Source organism: Leptodactylus fuscus, chromosome 6 (genome assembly GCF_031893055.1).
Source record: "Leptodactylus fuscus isolate aLepFus1 chromosome 6, aLepFus1.hap2, whole genome shotgun sequence".
In the NCBI taxonomy this organism is placed as follows: Eukaryota; Metazoa; Chordata; class Amphibia; order Anura; family Leptodactylidae; genus Leptodactylus; species Leptodactylus fuscus.
Window position 1 is genome coordinate 134,639,288 of NC_134270.1, and position 17,900 is coordinate 134,657,187.

Genomic DNA, 17,900 nt, shown 5'->3' on the forward strand with positions numbered 1-17,900 from the left:
TCCTACTCCCCGGATTATGTGGGGTGGCATAATGTACAATATAGTGATGGGTAGTTTTCAAAGTGAACTAAATCACTTAGCTGACATTCCTGGCAAATATTAGTTCATCATAAACTAAAGCAAGGGTGTGGAGTGGATGGGAGGAGGGAGGATACAGCCCAGCAGCACCTCCCGCAGACTCAATCGCCTTTAGTTCTTGATGTTTTAAAAGCAAAGGAAAAACTCCCGAGTTAAAGAGAGTCTGTGTGTAGCTTCATGCAACCCATTTGTTTTGTGTTAAAATCATCTTGTCACTCAGTGCTATATACACTAGGTGCTGCTGCACTGCTTTTCAGCTCTCTGATACACACTCATCATTAAACTATAACAGGTGTCACTACTGTGCTGATCCATATGTGAAGTAAACCATTTTTTAATGTAGAGTGTGAGCTCCATGAAGGGATCACAATGTACACTTTTTTTTAAATTCCTATCAGTGTGTCGTAGAATGGGAGGAAATCCACACAAACACGGGGAGAACATAAACTCCTTGCAGATGTTGTTCCTGGCAGGTAAACCTTCACGATTTGTGTCTAGTAAGCAGTTCATTTAGTTCATGGGTCATAGGATGCAATCCCTATTATTCTCCTTAGGATACAGAGATGAGAGCTACATGGCATGCTATACATTATTCTGTAAATATGATTATTCCACCACGTATCTTCTCCTTGTTCTTAAAATCTTGCAGTTTACTATAATGTGTCACCAAACTGATAATTCCAGGTTGTAAGGATAATCAAAAGAACTTTGCAGGGTTTAAAGGGGTTTCCAGGCTTTTTTTTTAAATGGCCTATCCTCACCCATAAAAAGGTGGATCAACCCCCAAACCAATCATGTGTACAAAGCTGCTTCCGATGTCCGTCAGTACACAATACAGGGCCAGAAGCAGAACGCTCCATCCATTTTCTTGTGGCTGGGCTAGTCCCACTGACTTCAATGGCAGCTGAGCTGCAGAGAAGGTGCCAGGTCACTATACAGCAAACAGAGCTTTCTGCTTCTGGCCTCGTATTGCGTACTGGACATGTGGCGAAAGCAGCTTTTACAGATGATTGGTCCAGGGGCCAGATGTCAGCCTCCCCCATCAATCAATTCTAGGCCATAAAAAGAGAAGCCCAGAAAACCGCTTTAACATGACGCTGCTAGTTTGTGGTATAAGCAATTGTCCTTAAAAAGCATTAATAATCAATATATTAAATTATTAAAACAGAACTTTAACTCATCCAAGGAACTAATAATGACTGTGTAATATACTAGATCCATGTCCTTAGCAGAACAAAGAAATAATGAACTAGATCATGAGGAGCTAATCTCCAATATGAACTAGATTCCCCATTACCAGTGCAGGTATGCTAACACTACAATGTTACATTGAGTTGTGGAATCAATGGTACGGCCATTTCTCTAAAGTATCCCAGAAGTCATATCTCAAAAGGAAACTATAAGCAGCCTCTGTGGACTTGTCTCCCATCAAGTACATATGTGCCGACATTGGGCAGCCAATCTTATTGTGTCCAAATGCATTTAGCATGGCAACCATGAACTAAGTCATTGAGAACATGCCAAGGCAGCATGTATTCCTGCACATGGTGCTCATACTCTAAAGTGAATACATTGAGAGGTTTCAAATAATATTTTTATAATTCCAATGTATTCACTTGCTTCTTGCCTTTGACATTGCTGGATAAGTCTGCCCCCTATTCACACCTCCTGTTAAACCTTCAGACACCATTGTTTTGATCCAAAATGCCTGATCCTAAAGTTATAATACACTTTATAATTGTCCACATTTATCAACCCCAAGAACTGCAGTCAGATCAAATCACAATACAAATGACACAAACATTCAATGTTTTTCATAAACTTTATTGTTGGACCAAATGAACAGTGATTTAGAACCGCAGCTTCTGGAAGAACCACTTGTTTTTGCCAGTCTTGTACCTGCAAGATACAGAGAGCACACACTTTAGAAATAGAAAAAGTCTAACAGCTCACCACTATGTAGCAATGGATAAATGCAGGTGCACGGAGACTAGGCCACGGACCAAGGCTTGAGGGTAACAGACATGAAGAAAACTACAATTCCAGCACCAAGTCAAGATGAAAATCTTCTTGTAAATTAAGACACAGCTTTTAACAGAGAATTAAAAATATATCACGTGTCCACAAAAAAGCAGCCACAAGAATATTTCATAACCACATTAGTAAATCTAGGAGACTGGACTAACATGACACGCTCTAGTTTTGGATAGATCTGTAATGTCCATCTTTAGTCCGGCACTCCAGAACTACATCTCCGAGCCTGCAATTTATTCACCACATTATGAAGCACTCTGTTTCCCACTCCTGTTGCTATGTTTGTGTTGGCATGCCAAATCATTGTAGATATGGGAATAACCATTCCTAAGTCCTAGCCCCTGGGGTGGGGTTTTCATGAACAGCCAAACACTGCTGCATAGCCTAGAATGGCGGCTACAAAAACAGTAGCACATCTAGCTAAGCGGTTTCCTTAACCCAAGCTGCAGAAGTCATCCAGCTCAGATGTGGCAGCTTCTTTCTGTAGCTTCCATTCTCCACTATGAAAGCTAGGGAAACTGCAGAGCAGCACAGATTTACCAAGAAGGGAGGAACACTTAAGTGTCTTCAGAGACAGGCTGCTTTGGATAATCTTTGTGTGATTATAAGACATCAAACTCTCTGGGTCCCCAGCAATCCATGTCACTACAGAGGGAAAGCATTATACAAGGCCCACTGAAAGTAAGGGGGTGTTCAGATTCTAAAAAGTGTATGCAGTTCCTCTCCACCCAGGGTAGTTGAACTGACTCAAGACCAGTTGTTGTAGAGCAGGGGTAGGGAACCTTTGGCTCTCCAGCTGCTGTGAAACTACAACTCCCAACATGCTCCATTCACTTCCATGGGAGTTCCAACAACAGCAGAGCAAGTATGCATGCTGGGAGTTGTAGTTTTGCAACAGCTGGAGAGCCGTACGTTCCCTACCCCTGTTGTAGAGCTATAATACTGAAGTTTTAGCAGTAACCTTCTACACAATTTATTATCTCTTATTAAACAGGTTGGGAGTTCAACAATTTACAAGATTTATATAATTTAATAAGAGTCTTAAACAATGAATTTATAACATTTCTCACACAAGGGACTCAAAAGTCAGTGGCTGCCATACAGGCACATCCCCTACAATCATGAAGACTAGATTTACAGGTGACCAATTTACCCATCAGTTTTTTATTGACATGGACATTCGAAGGACTTAAAGGGAACTGGTCAAGGTGATTTGGGACACTAAGCCACCCACAGGTCCTTGTGGACTGAGGGTTTAGTGTCCCGAATAGCCCACTTCCAACGCCATCCATGCTCCGATAAAAGCTTCTAACAGACAGTTCTTTAGTGAGGCTAAAGCAGTACAACTTGGTCTCAGGGCACTGCACATGTATAATGAAACCAGAGTGTACATCTCAAGCTGTACTGAAGAACTGTGCAGGCGCCAGGAGCGGAGTGTCAAGCGACCCATCTCTAGGCAAGTGCAAAGGTTTGGTTTTCTTCTTTAATGCTAAAACTAATGGCATTGGCACAGGTCTAAATGTGACACCAAGCCCCCAGTACAAAAAGTTTAGTGTCCCATATCAACCTGCCAGATGGATTATGGTCAACTGGATAAGCTCTTAAACTAGAGTTAAGGAGGAAATACTAAATTCTGGCATAATTTGCACTATAAAACTGGTGTACATGTTTGTTTTTTTTCTTTTAAATGCACTTTTACAGTTTATGTGCCACATACGACATGTGGACAGGGCCTGTTGAAACTGAGCCTTAAATTTAAACCCAAATCCCAGCCATTGCACCAAGTTTCTGTCCTAAACCAAATAAGTGGTGTAACGTTAGACAAGACCGTGTAGAAACTACACCATATTTCTAAACGGCATAAGAAACTTTAGAAAATCTGGTGCAGTTTAAGACCGTCTAGTATAACTTTGAACTGTCTATAAATTAGACAGTTGTAGTTTATCTGCCCCTGCGTGTTCTAGGATTCTGTCCAATAGAAAGATGCGGGTCTAAGGACCTAAAAAAGTGCAGCAATATCCAGGTCTATGATGCTGGTAGATTGAGTCATTAGACTCTGTCAGGGCCGGATTTGCAGTCATAATACACCCTGAACAGTTAAATCTGTCTAAACCCCAAAATTCACATTCACACAATAAAAGCAAATACTTTCCAGTTAGAAGGGACATAACATTTTACACATTGATTTAATATGATATACCAACCTCTCCTCAAATTTTACTTTGGCCTCCCTCCTGGCTTTACGCTTCAGAGCTGGGTCCCGGAAAACATCCTTGTTCACCACAGCCTTGTCAAGAGGGATGTCAACAGAGTATCTGCAAAAACAGAAACATGTCAGTCACTCATAAAATATAGTCACATACATTAAGGTCACAAGAGCACCCATGTAGGGTAATACATCCTCTACAGCTATCGCTTTCATTATTGTAATTTACAAATGCTTCAGTATGGACGAACAAGCAAAATAATTTGCCATTTCAAAGCAGTGGGATTCTGAAATTGATGTCAGAGTGATCTATTTCATGCAGCCATCCACCTCCCGCCACAAGCCAAGATCTGAACAGTTCTTTTACTGTAGTCAATGGTGGGCTAGTAGGACAAGGAAGCCTGCATCAGACGTATCTCACTTTCACTACTCACACCCATAAGCTGCAAAAGTAGCAAAACTGATGCAAATACAAAGACTATGATAGTATAGGAGATTCCTTCAGAGACCAAGGCAAGTCCTTCCAATTCTCTGAAATCACAATGTTGAAGGCGTTTGCATTGAATCCAATGAAAATCTATGTAGTACAGAGCTATTCCAGACTATGGTGGGTAAACTGTCTTACGAAAAAGGCCTGGCCCCCCTGCTGTCGCAGAAGAATAAGACTAGGTTTACACCTGCGCCTGTTCTACAATCAGAGTTTCTGTCCCCAAATCCACTTTAAATGCGGAGAGCGAGCAGGACTTTTCTCTCTGCATTTTTCCACCTTTTTCGGACGGATCCCATTGTAGTCTATGGGGTCCCCAGGTTTCTACAGGGAACCGCTTTTTAAGCAGATTAGGTTTCCGTTCTTCGTGTCCCCAAGCAGAAACCCAAACAGGTGTGAACATAACGTTAAAGAAAACCTTTCACAATCTTGAGCAATTTCAGTTAATAGGCGCTGCTCCAGTGATTTCAGCGCAGTTATTTTCTCTAGCCCTCACTGTTCCTGAGCAATCAGTGCTGTTGGTTTTGGCGCCTGATGTGCTTAAAATAGTTAGCAAAGAGAATACGTCCTGTTGCTCCAGGGTCTTGTTTTGGCAGAATTCCTGTGACCGCTAAGGCCAATCAAGGGCCTAACGAAAGGAACTGGGATATCGCTCGCATATGTCACATAGGACGTCCCATGTCCGTTCCTTAGGCCATTGACTGGACTCTGGTCACATGCAGCAAGGACTTCCACCAAAACAAGACCTGGGAGCAGTAGGACCAGACTGCAGTGGGAAACACCAGGGACAGGCATGTATGCGATTTTGTTTTCCACCTTCACGAGCCTTTGTCAGAAACAGATTATCCTGGACAACCTCTTTAAACTGTGTAATGTCAGTCAGTGGAGTGGGATTCAGAGCTCTAATGTGAAGCAGCCAGTGTTATAGCTCAGATTCACCCCTGGCTTGCTCCTGCTTTACACTACGCACCTGACAGTACAGAGACTAGATAGTATATCAGATGCCAAAGATAACAGCATTGATGGCTCAAACTGTGGGGGCTAGAGAAAAAATATCAACTGTGCCAGAATCAGTGGAGCAGCAACTACTAAATGATGCAAAGAGCTTGACTTATTGGGGGTGGTGAAAAGTCCTCTTTAACAGGGATGGGTATGTATATACAAGCATTGGGGGGGGGGGGGGGGACATTTTGCTACAGACCATCATTGCAGATTTTACCTCTTTCAATGTAGCAAGTGAATATACGTCAAATTCTGTTAACTAAGAAAAACTGCACAATTCACCTCCAGTTCTATATGAAATTGATGAAGAAAAAACAAAACCCAAATACCCCCTTCCACCTCCACCCCCTTAGATGCCATATTATCTAGCTGCGCCTTTTGAAAACCCTCCTTACACTGTGCCCAGAAATCCACCATAAGGCAGTGTACAGAACTACAGGCTGTGGGAAAAAAAACAACAAAAAAAACCCCCAAAGAAATGTGTAGCTTACACTAAAAGTGCTGGAATATGGAAGGCCCTGACATTACCTAAGTATGTAGCAGTAATAGAAAGTCACTAAAGCAGGGCACACAACTGCTTGCACAGGATACCCAGTACTCACCTGGTTGGCATGAGGTGGTTGTAGTTGTACACCTTTACAAAGGACTTGATCTTGGACCGCTTGGCAATTCTCTTCTTGCCCATGGTGGCAGTCACCTTGCGGGGATAGCGATCAATGCCAGCAACCAGGGCATGGCTGTATTGACGGTCTGAGGTGCCATCATCAATGTTCTGCCGGAGAGAGAAATACCACGCTGCCATGAAGTACTGTGATTTACACATTGATAGCCCACAACATCTAGACACTTCAGAGCACAATCTAGAACCAGACATACCTTTACAATGACAGCTTTGCGGCCAGCATTGCGTCCTGCCAGAACAAGGACGACCTTCCCTGGTTTCATAAACTTGCCCATTCCTGCAAGAGAGGATTACATTCATAAGAGAGAGCACACAGTTAACAGATCAGAAGACTGGCCTTTTTATATAGGACTTTAGAGCAGTGGTATATCCCTGGTACTGCTAGAGATTAGTAATTTATCCAAAACACAAGGCATTTAGTCAACACAGGGGAAATGAAGCATCATGGTTACTACTGAAATCTAGGAGCTGTCCATATAACACGCTATCTGGAGCCATTCTCTGCGACAGCTAATAGACTGATAGCGCCAAGCTGTAAACCGGAAATAGACCATTAGGTGGGGATTAAAGGGTTATTCGGAGTGTAATAAAGTGTTCCCTGCACTGGTTAAGCTTTATTATTATTACACCTGGGCTCTATAATACCCTTTTAGAGGCAGCTATCAGGACCAGAACTCTCGGTCCTGTACCACTTGGCCTGGGCCCCAGTTCACATCTGCGATCATTATTCCATTCGGTAGTCTGCTTGTGGCCCCCTTGAAATGGAATAGCAAACGCATTAAAAAGCGGTTAGCTAAGAAACCTGTGTGGTTGCTGCATGAATCATGCGGAGAGAAAAGTACGGCAAGCAGCACTACTCTCTCTGCATGATTCGGGCGGAAAACACACACACCCCATTGATAGTGTATAGGGTCCGTGTGGTTTCTTAGCTAACCACTTTTTAATGCGTTCGCTATTCCATTCCAAGTGGACTACCAAACGCAGATGCGAACCAGGCCTCAGACTCCCCTCTACTCAGGTCACAGGTCCACCAAGTAGAGTGAAGTTGGTCATGTGACCAAATACCAGCATGGGAGTCAAGAATGAGGCCTCCTCAGCTCCACTAGGCAAAAGTAACTCAGCCCCCAGGTGTTCAGTAATAAAGCATAGCCACATAATGCAGTCACTGGTAAGCTCTACTACACCCCAGATAACACTTTAACTGCTAGACTGGCGATGAGACCCCCATTGATCATGTGAAGAGTCCCCAGACTAAAGGCAGCAGAAGCTGTACAGGGCTGTGATCTCCAGCAGTCACTCAGAACGGAATGGCTACATGTGTGCACAACAGCAAGGCTGTCCAATGGGGGTATACCAAATACTCCGGACCCCCATTCTCTAGATCACTGCAGGTCCCGGCACCCCTCTACTAAGGCTTTAACACAATCAAACCCCTCACCAATCCAGACACGTCAGACCATTTAAGCCACTTTCCCTTTAAGCTAGTAACAGACAGGAGATTTTAGGCCAATCCTCTAGATACAGCCTAACAATCTGCACACACACACAGGGGGCGCCACCTGAAGAGAAGACATCTCCAGGAAGCAGATGGACTAATACTGGCGAGCTGAAGCGCCACATGCAGCCACTCACAGAACAGGAGAGGCCGGATACAGCCGCGTATCATGTGTAACCCGCACACAAGACACCCCCGGGGCAGCCATGACTCCAGTACGGTCACACAGACACTTCTATGCCGCCGGCCTGGCCTTATATACAAACAAGCGGACGGACATCTAAGCGGGCACTAAAGAGCTAAAATACGGAGGTCACGTCCAAAATATCTGCCCGGTAACATAAAGCGAACTCTTCCCTATGACAAGCCGGTGTCTACAGCGCGCTACACTGAGGAGACACCGGGGATGGACAAGGATTACACACAGAGCCCCAACTACTCACTCGCTCCAGCTCAATGGCCGCCCTGAAAAGAAAGGAAGTAATTGCGGCTCCGCTCACCTTTCACGCTGCTGTCACGGTGACGTATTTCCGCCCAGAGTGGCTGTACGCTCTATCTTGTGGGAGGGAATGTCTCTATGGTGGTGGAGGACTGTTGTGCTTGTACTGCGGGATTTCAGTGGCTCTCGCTGGTGTCCTGGACTGGTAGATAATGGCGCACGTACAAGTGTCTAGATTAGTCTTGTATAAGGGGGTTCTGACCCATTCAAGGAAGGCCATTGTAACATTGTAGTGGAACTTGTCCAAAGGTTGTCCCTACAGTATAATGTCCCCAGCCAGTTGCCCCCACAGTTTAATGGCTCTCTCCATCTGCCCTACTGTTAAAGGGATCCTATCATATAAACCCTTTTCTTCTGAGTAACACGTAGGAATAGCCTTAAGAAAGGCTATTCTTCTCCTACCTTTCTTTGTCTTCTCTGTGCCACCGTTCCCTAGGAATCCCGGTTCTTGTCAGTATGCAAAGCTTGCACAGTATAGTAAGCGGCCATTTTCTCGTGGCCTGTGGGCATGTACAGTCTGCTCCTAGAAGTTACAAGCTACCGTCGGAAGAAGAGGACGCTGCTGACGAAGATAGAGGCGGCGCTGGAGAGAGTTCTCTCGCAGCATTGGGGACGCCCTCGGTGCTGTTTGAGCGCTGGGGCCCGCCCCCAGTGCTGCGAGAGAACTCATTTGCATACCGACAAGACCTGGATTTTTACGGAACAGCGGCGTGGAGAAGACGACAAAAGGTGGGAGAAGAATAGCTTTTCTTAAGGCTATTCCGATGTGTTAGTTAGAAAAAAAATGGGGTTTGTATGATAGGATCTATTTAATTTCCCCCAAAACACAACAGTATGATGTCTGCAGATAGCTCCTGCTTCATATCTCCAGCGGACTGGGACTGCGGGACACGAACCACAATCCGGGACTGTCCCGCACACTCTGGGATGGTTGGGAAGTATGCATACCTCCCAACTTTTGAAGAACAGAAAAAGGGACAAAATGTTGACTCCACCCATTCTTGGTCATTTTCCATGTGCCCCCACACAGTATAATCCTCCTAAGTTACCCATACGTTACGTGTCCCCACATTATAATGTTCCCTTCCAACTGCCCCACAGCATTAAGTCCCTCTCCTGGTGCCTCAGTTTAAATTGGCAGAAACTAAAGGGGACATGAAACAGTGGGGGTAGTTGGAGGGGGGCAATAAATTAATGGCAGGTGAAGTGGAACATGAAACTGAGGGGGTAAAAAAAAAAAGTGGAACAGCTGCAAACTCTAAAATGATTGCGCAGTTGAAAGTAACCGGCCATGTTTTTTTGAAGCGCACGCATTTTAGAGTTTGCAGCTGTTCCACATCTTTTTTTCCTGCCATGTGTGGACGAGGTATATTTAGTTAAATTTCATTCACTTTGCTGGTTCTGTAAAACACATCATTTTTTTTTCTGTAGTAGACAAAGATGTTGTGTTTCTGCAATGTGGGGTTTCAGGTATTTAACGTCTCCCTTCTGCACGGGATGTTCGCCCCATCATTGCTCCCATACAATATAATGGCCCCATCACTGTTCCCCATACATTATGGGGGCCCAGTGAAGTGGCCATAAAAGATTTGGCCTCATGGTGACGACTCATTTCTGGAAATCCTGTACCTAATTGGTCTCACCGATCACATGAGGTGCAGGACTCCCAGCAAGGAGGCGGCAGCACGAGACTGAATGGACACTGGGGGCGGACAACGGAGCGCCAGGGACAGGTGAGTATGCTTTTTGTTTATTTGTTTTTTATTTTACACCTCTCACCCTTCATGTGGGTTGCTCCATTTCCTGGACAACCACTTTAAAGGATTTATCCATGTTTCTTTTTTTTTTTTTTAACTGTAATTTTTATTGAAAGGATTTTTGTAAAATACAATACAACACAAGAATTGAAAACATAAAAAACATGAACGTGAAGCAATGCATATACCGTCAAACAGACTGGGAATGTATACACATCACAAAAACCTGAGAGTGGAAATGAGGGGGTGGGGGAGGAAGGGAAGGGGAAGGAGTCAGAGACCATTCAAAATACAGTATGCGTCCCAAGATGACCATATAGCCTGGAACGCCTCAATAGTATGGTTAAGTGTGACAGTCAAGTTCGCCATGCTACGGGCATCCTTAACTCGGGCTACAAGATCAGAGCCAGAGGGAGGAGAGGCACTCAAATCAAACAGGCTTTATTGGCACATCCGAGTAGATATTTGGCATTGCCAAAGCTAGTACAGTGGGGGGAAGGGGGGTAGTTAGAGTCGAGGGGGAGAGTATGGGGGGGGGGGTGATTTGGGGTATAACAATCCGTGGAGTCTCATCTTCCTCTTAGTTGGTGGCCGCTATATGGGGGTGGGTGATTTGGGGTATAACAGTCCGTGGAGTCTCATCTTCCTCTTGTTTGGTGACAGCTGGACACGTATTGAGCAGTGATCTCCACAGTGGTCTCTTCTTCTCCCAGTAGGATGTAGAGTTTCCTCTTCTCGTCTGCAGATATGAAGTCTGGGATGTGGGCAGAGAGTCTTTGGTAGTAGACGGCCCTCACTGCTGAGTATTTGGTGCAGTGTAGCAGGAAATGGGCCTCGTCTTCTAGGGCCTCCTGGTCACAGTGCTGGCACAGTCTGTTCTCCCATGGCTTGTACGTCTGCCTGTGTCGCCCTGTCTCCATCTCTAGGTTGTGGGCGCTCGGTCTGTACCAGCTCAGGGTCTGTCTGTGTTTGGGGTGGCGTATTCTCTCCAGGTAGGTGGCCATGGTGTAGTCCCTTTGCAGTGACTGGTACACAGTGAGTTTCTTGGAGTTATTTATTGTGCTTCTCCATTCCTCAATGTACCGCTCTCTGTCTCTCTCAATGACTCCTTTTATTTGAGCCTTGTTCAGGGCATGTTGAGAGTTTTGGCATGGCTGATGCTTGGTTGGGGGATATCAGTTTTTCTCGGAGCTCTGTGGCTCAGCCAGGCTTGGTGGTGGTAAGAGCCAGGGCTGCTGCCCTATATGTGTGTCCAGAATGATAGCGCCCTCTTCTGCATGGTGAGCCATAGGGGGAGCCTGCCTAGCTCTGCCCGGCATCCCATGTTGGAGGTGCTGCGGTAGACATGGAGGAGGTACTTGCAGAACTCCAGGTGGAAGGTCTCTGTTGGGCTGGAATCCCACTTTGACTGGTCTGGGTGGGCCCCAAACCTCGCTGCCATAGAGAAGGATCGGAGCGATGACTGCGTCAAATATCTTCAGCCAGACCCTCACCGGTGGTTTGAGGTGGTAGTTGTCTTCTGATGGCGTAGAAGGTTCTGCAGGCTTTTCCTTTCAGGGTTTCTATTGCTGCTTTGAAGCTTCCTGATTGGCTGAGCTCCAGCCCCAGGTAGGTGTAGCTATTGGTTTTCTCCAGTGTGGAGCCGTTCAGTGTGAATTGTGGGGTGGGGGCTTTATTGTGGCCCTTCTTCTGAAATACCATGACTTTGGTCTTCTTCTGGTTGATGGGTAGAGCCCATGTGGTGCTGAATTTTTCCAGCACTGACAGGCTTTCTTGGAGGTCTTTCCCAGTGGGGGACAGGAGTAAACTGTGGCAAATTTCTGCCACAGCCGTTTCTAACACAGAAGCTGCTCAGATCTGTAATCCAAATGGCCAGATGTAGTAGAGCTTCAGTGGCACTGTAGCACAGCTCAGTAGGCTCTCCATATGCAGAGGTGTACATACAGCTGGGCATGCTGCGCATATGCAGCGATGTAGCAGAGCTGAGACGCGGTAGCGGACGGCTCATCGACAACAACATTTATCTAAATATAAGCAGACACTCGCCAACAACACGCAGACGAAGCTGCGGGCAGATTCTAGTGTGTGTATGTATATATATATATATATATATATATATATATATATATATACACTCACCGGCCACTTTATTAGGTACACCATGCTAGTAACGGGTTGGACCCCCTTTTGCCTTCAGAACTGCCTCAATTCTTCGTGGCATAGATTCAACAAGGTGCTGGAAGCATTCCTCAGAGATTTTGGTCCATATTGACATGATGGCATCACACAGTTGCCGCAGATTTGTCGGCTGCACATCCATGATGCGAATCTCCCATTCCACCACATCCCAAAGATGCTCTATTGGATTGAGATCTGGTGACTGTGGAGGCCATTGGAGTACAGTGAACTCATTGTCATGTTCAAGAAACCAGTCTGAGATGATTCCAGCTTTATGACATGGCGCATTATCCTGCTGAAAGTAGCCATCAGATGTTGGGTACATTGTGGTCATAAAGGGATGGACATGGTCAGCAACAATACTCAGGTAGGCTTTGGCATTGCAACGATGCTCAATTGGTACCAAGGGGCCCAAAGAGTGCCAAGAAAATATTCCCCACACCATGACACCACCACCACCAGCCTGAACCGTTGATACAAGGCAGGATGGATCCATGCTTTCATGTTGTTGACGCCAAATTCTGACCCTACCATCCGAATGTCGCAGCAGAAATCGAGACTCATCAGACCAGGCAACGTTTTTCCAATCTTCAATTGTCCAATTTCGATGAGCTTGTGCAAATTGTAGCCTCAGTTTCCTGTTCTTAGCTGAAAGGAGTGGCACCCGGTGTGGTCTTCTGCTGCTGTAGCCCATCTGCCTCAAAGTTCAACGTACTGTGCGTTCAGAGATGCTCTTCTGGCTACCTTGGTTGTAACGGGTGGCTATTTGAGTCACTGTTGCCTTTCTATCAGCTCGAACCAGTCTGGCCATTCTCCTCTGACCTCTGGCATCAACAACGCATTTCCGCCCACAGAACTGCCGCTCACTGGATGTTTTTTCTTTTTCGGACCATTCTCTGTAAACCCTAGAGATGGTTGTGCGTGAAAATCCCAGTAGATCAGCAGTTTCTGAATTACTCAGACCAGCCCTTCTGGCACCAACAACCATGCCACGTTCAAAGGCACTCAAATCACCTTTCTTCCCCATACTGATACTCGGTTTGAACTGCAGGAGATTGTCTTGACCATGTCTACATGCCTAAATGCACTGAGTTGCCGCCATGTGATTGGCTGATTAGAAATTAAGTGTTAACGAGCAGTTGGACAGGTGTACCTAATAAAGTGGCCGGTGAGTGTATATATATATATATATATATATATATATACTGCTCTCAGACAAAAACAGAGAAAACCATCACTGTGGTGCAATCTCATGGTCACTTATAGGTGGCAGGTCTGATAATTGGGTCCCATTCTCTTCCCTTCTTCACTGATACCCCGGAGTGGATCCACCAAGCCTACACCTCACACACATGATCATGGGCAATAGTGCTGCAGGATATGAAGAGTCCAGTGCCAGGAATACTATTTACTAGAGCATTACTTCTAGCTACCATTGCTTGATGGCATATAAATTGTACTGCATTGGTGGACTAAGTGTCCAGTGGAACTTTGTGCGTTCACACTATGCATACAGGGGTGTAGGTGCGGTGTACACCTTGCCGTCAATTAGGTGCATTCTCTGAGGACCATGTGCCTAAACAAATCTATGAGTTTCCGCAAAGTGGGGGCTCAGCCTTATTCTTTTTTATTATTGGCTTTCTGCACTTCAAAACTTTTTCCTGCTTTGTTTGTCAGTGATTTTGTTTCTTTTATAATTTAAAGGGATTCCACCATTAAACTACCTTTTTTTTTTTCTAATGAACACGTCGGAATAGCCTTAAGAAAAGCTATTCGTCTCCTACCTTTAGACGTGGTCTCCGCCACACCGTTCTGTAGAAATACCGGTTTTAACCGGTATGCAAATGAGCTCTCCGCAGCAATAAGGACGGGCCCCAGCGCTGAAAGGCCAACGAGCACATCCCCATTGCTGCCCGAGAGCTCTTTCATGCGCCGCCTCCTTCTTCTGCAGCAACTCCGCCTCTTCTGGCTTCTCTTGCTCTTGTAGTTCGATACAGGAGCATAGAGAGGCCACCCCAAAATGGCCGCCAGCCGACTCCTGTATTGAACTGCAAGAGCGGCTACCCAAAAATGACCACCGGCCGGCTCCTGTATTGAACTGCTCTAGCATAGAGAGGCCACCCCAAAATGGCCGTTGGCCGGTTCCTGTATTGAACTGCGAGAGCGGCTACCCAAAAATGGCCGGCCGGTCGCCAGCAGCATAAAATCGGCCTATATGCTGATGATGTCATACTGGCCCTGACTTCTCCTGGTTCCTCCTTGAGTGCTTCTACGGCGGTCCTAGAGGGATTTGGTAGAGTTTCGTATTATAAGGTAAACTCCTCCAAATCACAGATATTGCCTGTTCTCGTCTCCCCCTCGTTGAGACGAGATCTCAGTTCTCGATTCCCTTACCAATGGAATGACTCCCGTGTAACTTATCTTGGCATTTCCCTGACGGCCCCTAGTTCTGACCTGTTCTCTGCCAATTACATTCCCCTTCTGACCAAAGTTTCTTCTCTTCTTGCCTCTTTCTCACAGCCGATGTTGTCTTGGGCTAGCAGAATTGCCATTGTCAAAATGATGGTGTTACCCTTAATCTTGTATATATTCCGTACAGTCGCTATCCCCCTCCCTGACTCATATTTTACCAAGCTTCAGTCTATTCTTTCCAACTATATTTGGGAGGGTAAGAGATCTAGGGTCCGACTTAAGGTGATGACGCGCCCTTGGTCCCATGGGGGTGCGGGTGTCCCAGATGTTAAAAAATATTATATGGCGTCTGTCCTAGATCAACTTAAGGTCGGGTGGGATGAGACTTCTAAATGGCGTTGGGCCGAAATTGAGGAATGCCTTCTGGATGCCCCGCTTATGAGTATTTTACGCCCTAAGGATTCAAGTCCGACCATTACTTCCCCTCCCTTACTGAGTATTAGGGCCACAGTGTCTGCTTGGCGTTATTTTTTGTCATATACCTCCAGAGAAGATCTGGTCCCTTTATCTAAGCTACCCGTACTATATCTAACCTCTTTTCTCCCCCAGCTGCGACTCCGTGGATGGGTCTCTAGGGGTCTCTACAAAGTTGCTTATCTGTATATTGATGACGGGCTTAAGTCGTTCTCCATGTTACAGGAAGAGTTCCAGCTCCCTAAGACGGATTTCTTTAAATACTTGCAGTTGCGTCATTTTTTTCAATCCTACGAGCCCTCTAGATTGACCTTTCCCAGGCTAGCCTTAAAATTGTGGAATAGGTCCACGCCTGTTAGAGGGGGGTTATCTGTGTTTTATGGCTTTTTCTCTGTCCCCCCGGAGCGGGTCAAGCCACTTCACCTGCTTCGTTGGGAGACGGACCTTGCCAGAACCATCCCTCTGTCGGATTGGTATGCGGCAGCTGGGTTTGTTAAACGGGTATCTAAGGGGGCAGCACATTGGGAAACGGCTTTGAAAATCATGCTGCGGTGGTATAGGACTCCGGTCCAAATGGCGCATATTGATCCTTCTTGTTCCAGACTCTGCTGGAGAGGATGCGGCCAAGTAGGTTCATTCTTGCACTTGTGGTGGGACTGTCCACCGGTACAAACCTTCTGGATAGCGGTATTTCATTTCATGTCCGCCATAGCTGGTTTAGATATCAGTCCCTCTCCTGGTCTCGCCCTTTGTTTCTTAGATATTGGTAGTTTTCCCTCGGATTTGCAGGTTGTTCTGGGGCAGATCGTGCTCGCAGCTCGGGCCATGATCGCTCGTCAGTGGAAGTCTGCTCTTTGTTTGACCTTAGCTGAACTATTTCACCATGTGAACTTGGCATGCACCTTGGAACGTCTGTTGTCTAACAAAAATCATACTTACGCCAAGTTTCGATCCCAGTGGTCTCTCTGGATTTCGTATGTGGAGTCTAATAAGGGAGTTCTTTCTCCTCGGCCTCTGGCCGCCTCCATGGGGACCCCTTGATTACTATTTACCTACTATGTTGTTACCCCAGGTGGCTTTATTTTATTTTATTCTATTTTTTGGATGTATTTTGTGTTTCTCTGGTATTGTATTCAGGTATGTGGTTTTGTTGTTTATGTTATTGTTTGGTTTTCTTGTCCTCTGCTGTTCCTGTTCCGTCTCCCCTATTTTTCTTTTTCTTGTTTCTTTCCTGCTCCCCTTTTGGTTGTGTTCCCCCTTTCATCCCTTTCTTGTCTTCTCGTAGAATTGGTGTCTTTGTAGCGTTTGTATATCTGGTCCTTTGGTCTTTGTATGTTTGGTCCTGTTTGTGTCATCCGTGTTTTTGGATTGCAGCCCGACGTCCCAGCTTACAACTCCTATTTTACTACTTGGACTTATGCCGATTCTTCTTATGTTTGTAGTTGCTTTTTTATATTGTAAAAGTTTTCTTCTTTTCAATAAAAATCATATTTAAAATAAACAAAAATGGCCGGCCGGTGGCCATTTTTGAGTAGCCGCACTTGCAGTTCAATACAGGAGCCGGCCGACGGCCATTTTGGGGTGGCCTCTATGCTAGAGCAAGAGAAGCCAGAAGAGGCGGAGTTGCTGCAGAAGAAGGAGGCGGCGCAGGATAGAGCTCTCGGGCAGCAATGGGGATGCACTCATCGGCCTTTCAGCGCTGGGGCCAGCCCTCATTGCTGCGGAGAGCTCATTTGCATACCGGTTAAAACTGGTATTTCTACGGAACGGCGCAGCGGAGATCATGTCTAAAGGTAGGAGACGAATAGCCTTTCTTAAGGCTATTCCGACATGGTAATTAGAAAAAAAAAGTAGTGGCTTTGGCTCAAAAAAACGCAACAAAATCTGCAACAAAAGAAGCTGTGTTTCTGCAACGTGGGACCTCAGCCGGAGGGTCCATTCACACGGAGTAAACGTGCGTTCGTTTTGGCATGATACATGTGTAAAGAATACACGTGAAAAATAAGACTCCCATTGACCTCAGGGTGACCTAAGGGTGCATTCACACGATGTAACGTGGCACTGATTCTTGCATGATAACTCGTGTAAGAATCAGCGCTGCAAAACAGAATCCCATTGACTTCAATGAGTTCAGTTTAGCGCGTGTAACACATTGAAATCAATGGATTAAAATGCCTCCCATTGATTTCAATGTGTTACACGCTTTAAACGGAACCCATTGAAGTCAATGGGATTCTGTTTTGCAGCGCTGATTCTTACACGAGTTATCGTGTCAGAATCAACACCGCGTTACATTGTGTGAGTGCACCCTGAAGCTGCTATTGATCAAATTATAATCTAGACTTTAATCATGTCGTACTCTTCTGCCAAACATACTTCAGTGTTTTGAAGTATAAGTGGTTTTGTGGCTATAACAGATTTATTTTTATTTTTTTTAAAAAGTGTTTGTTTATTTTTAATAACCTATATTAGAGTTTCCATGGAGAAATGTATTGTTTATTTCTCTTCCTTCCAAATTTTAAATGGCACAAAGTACTACCAAAAAATAAATAAATATAAGCATTTTAACATCATTTTTTGACGATTTCCCCTTTGA

At 45.3% G+C, this 17,900-nt stretch overlaps 1 protein-coding gene across 1 annotated transcript; it reads right to left on the reverse strand.

Annotated features, from left to right (window-relative positions):
• Positions 1 to 1,885: 1,885 nt before the first annotated feature.
• RPL27 (ribosomal protein L27) lies at positions 1,886 to 8,491 on the reverse strand. The gene is made up of 5 exons (XM_075277281.1): positions 8,428 to 8,491; positions 6,684 to 6,766; positions 6,410 to 6,579; positions 4,317 to 4,427; positions 1,886 to 1,977 (listed from the first exon to the last, which is right to left on the reverse strand). Exons 2-5 carry the CDS (start codon positions 6,762 to 6,764, stop codon positions 1,929 to 1,931), a joined length of 411 nt encoding a protein of 136 aa, XP_075133382.1. The 5' UTR covers positions 6,765 to 6,766; positions 8,428 to 8,491; the 3' UTR covers positions 1,886 to 1,928.
• Positions 8,492 to 17,900: the final 9,409 nt, after the last annotated feature.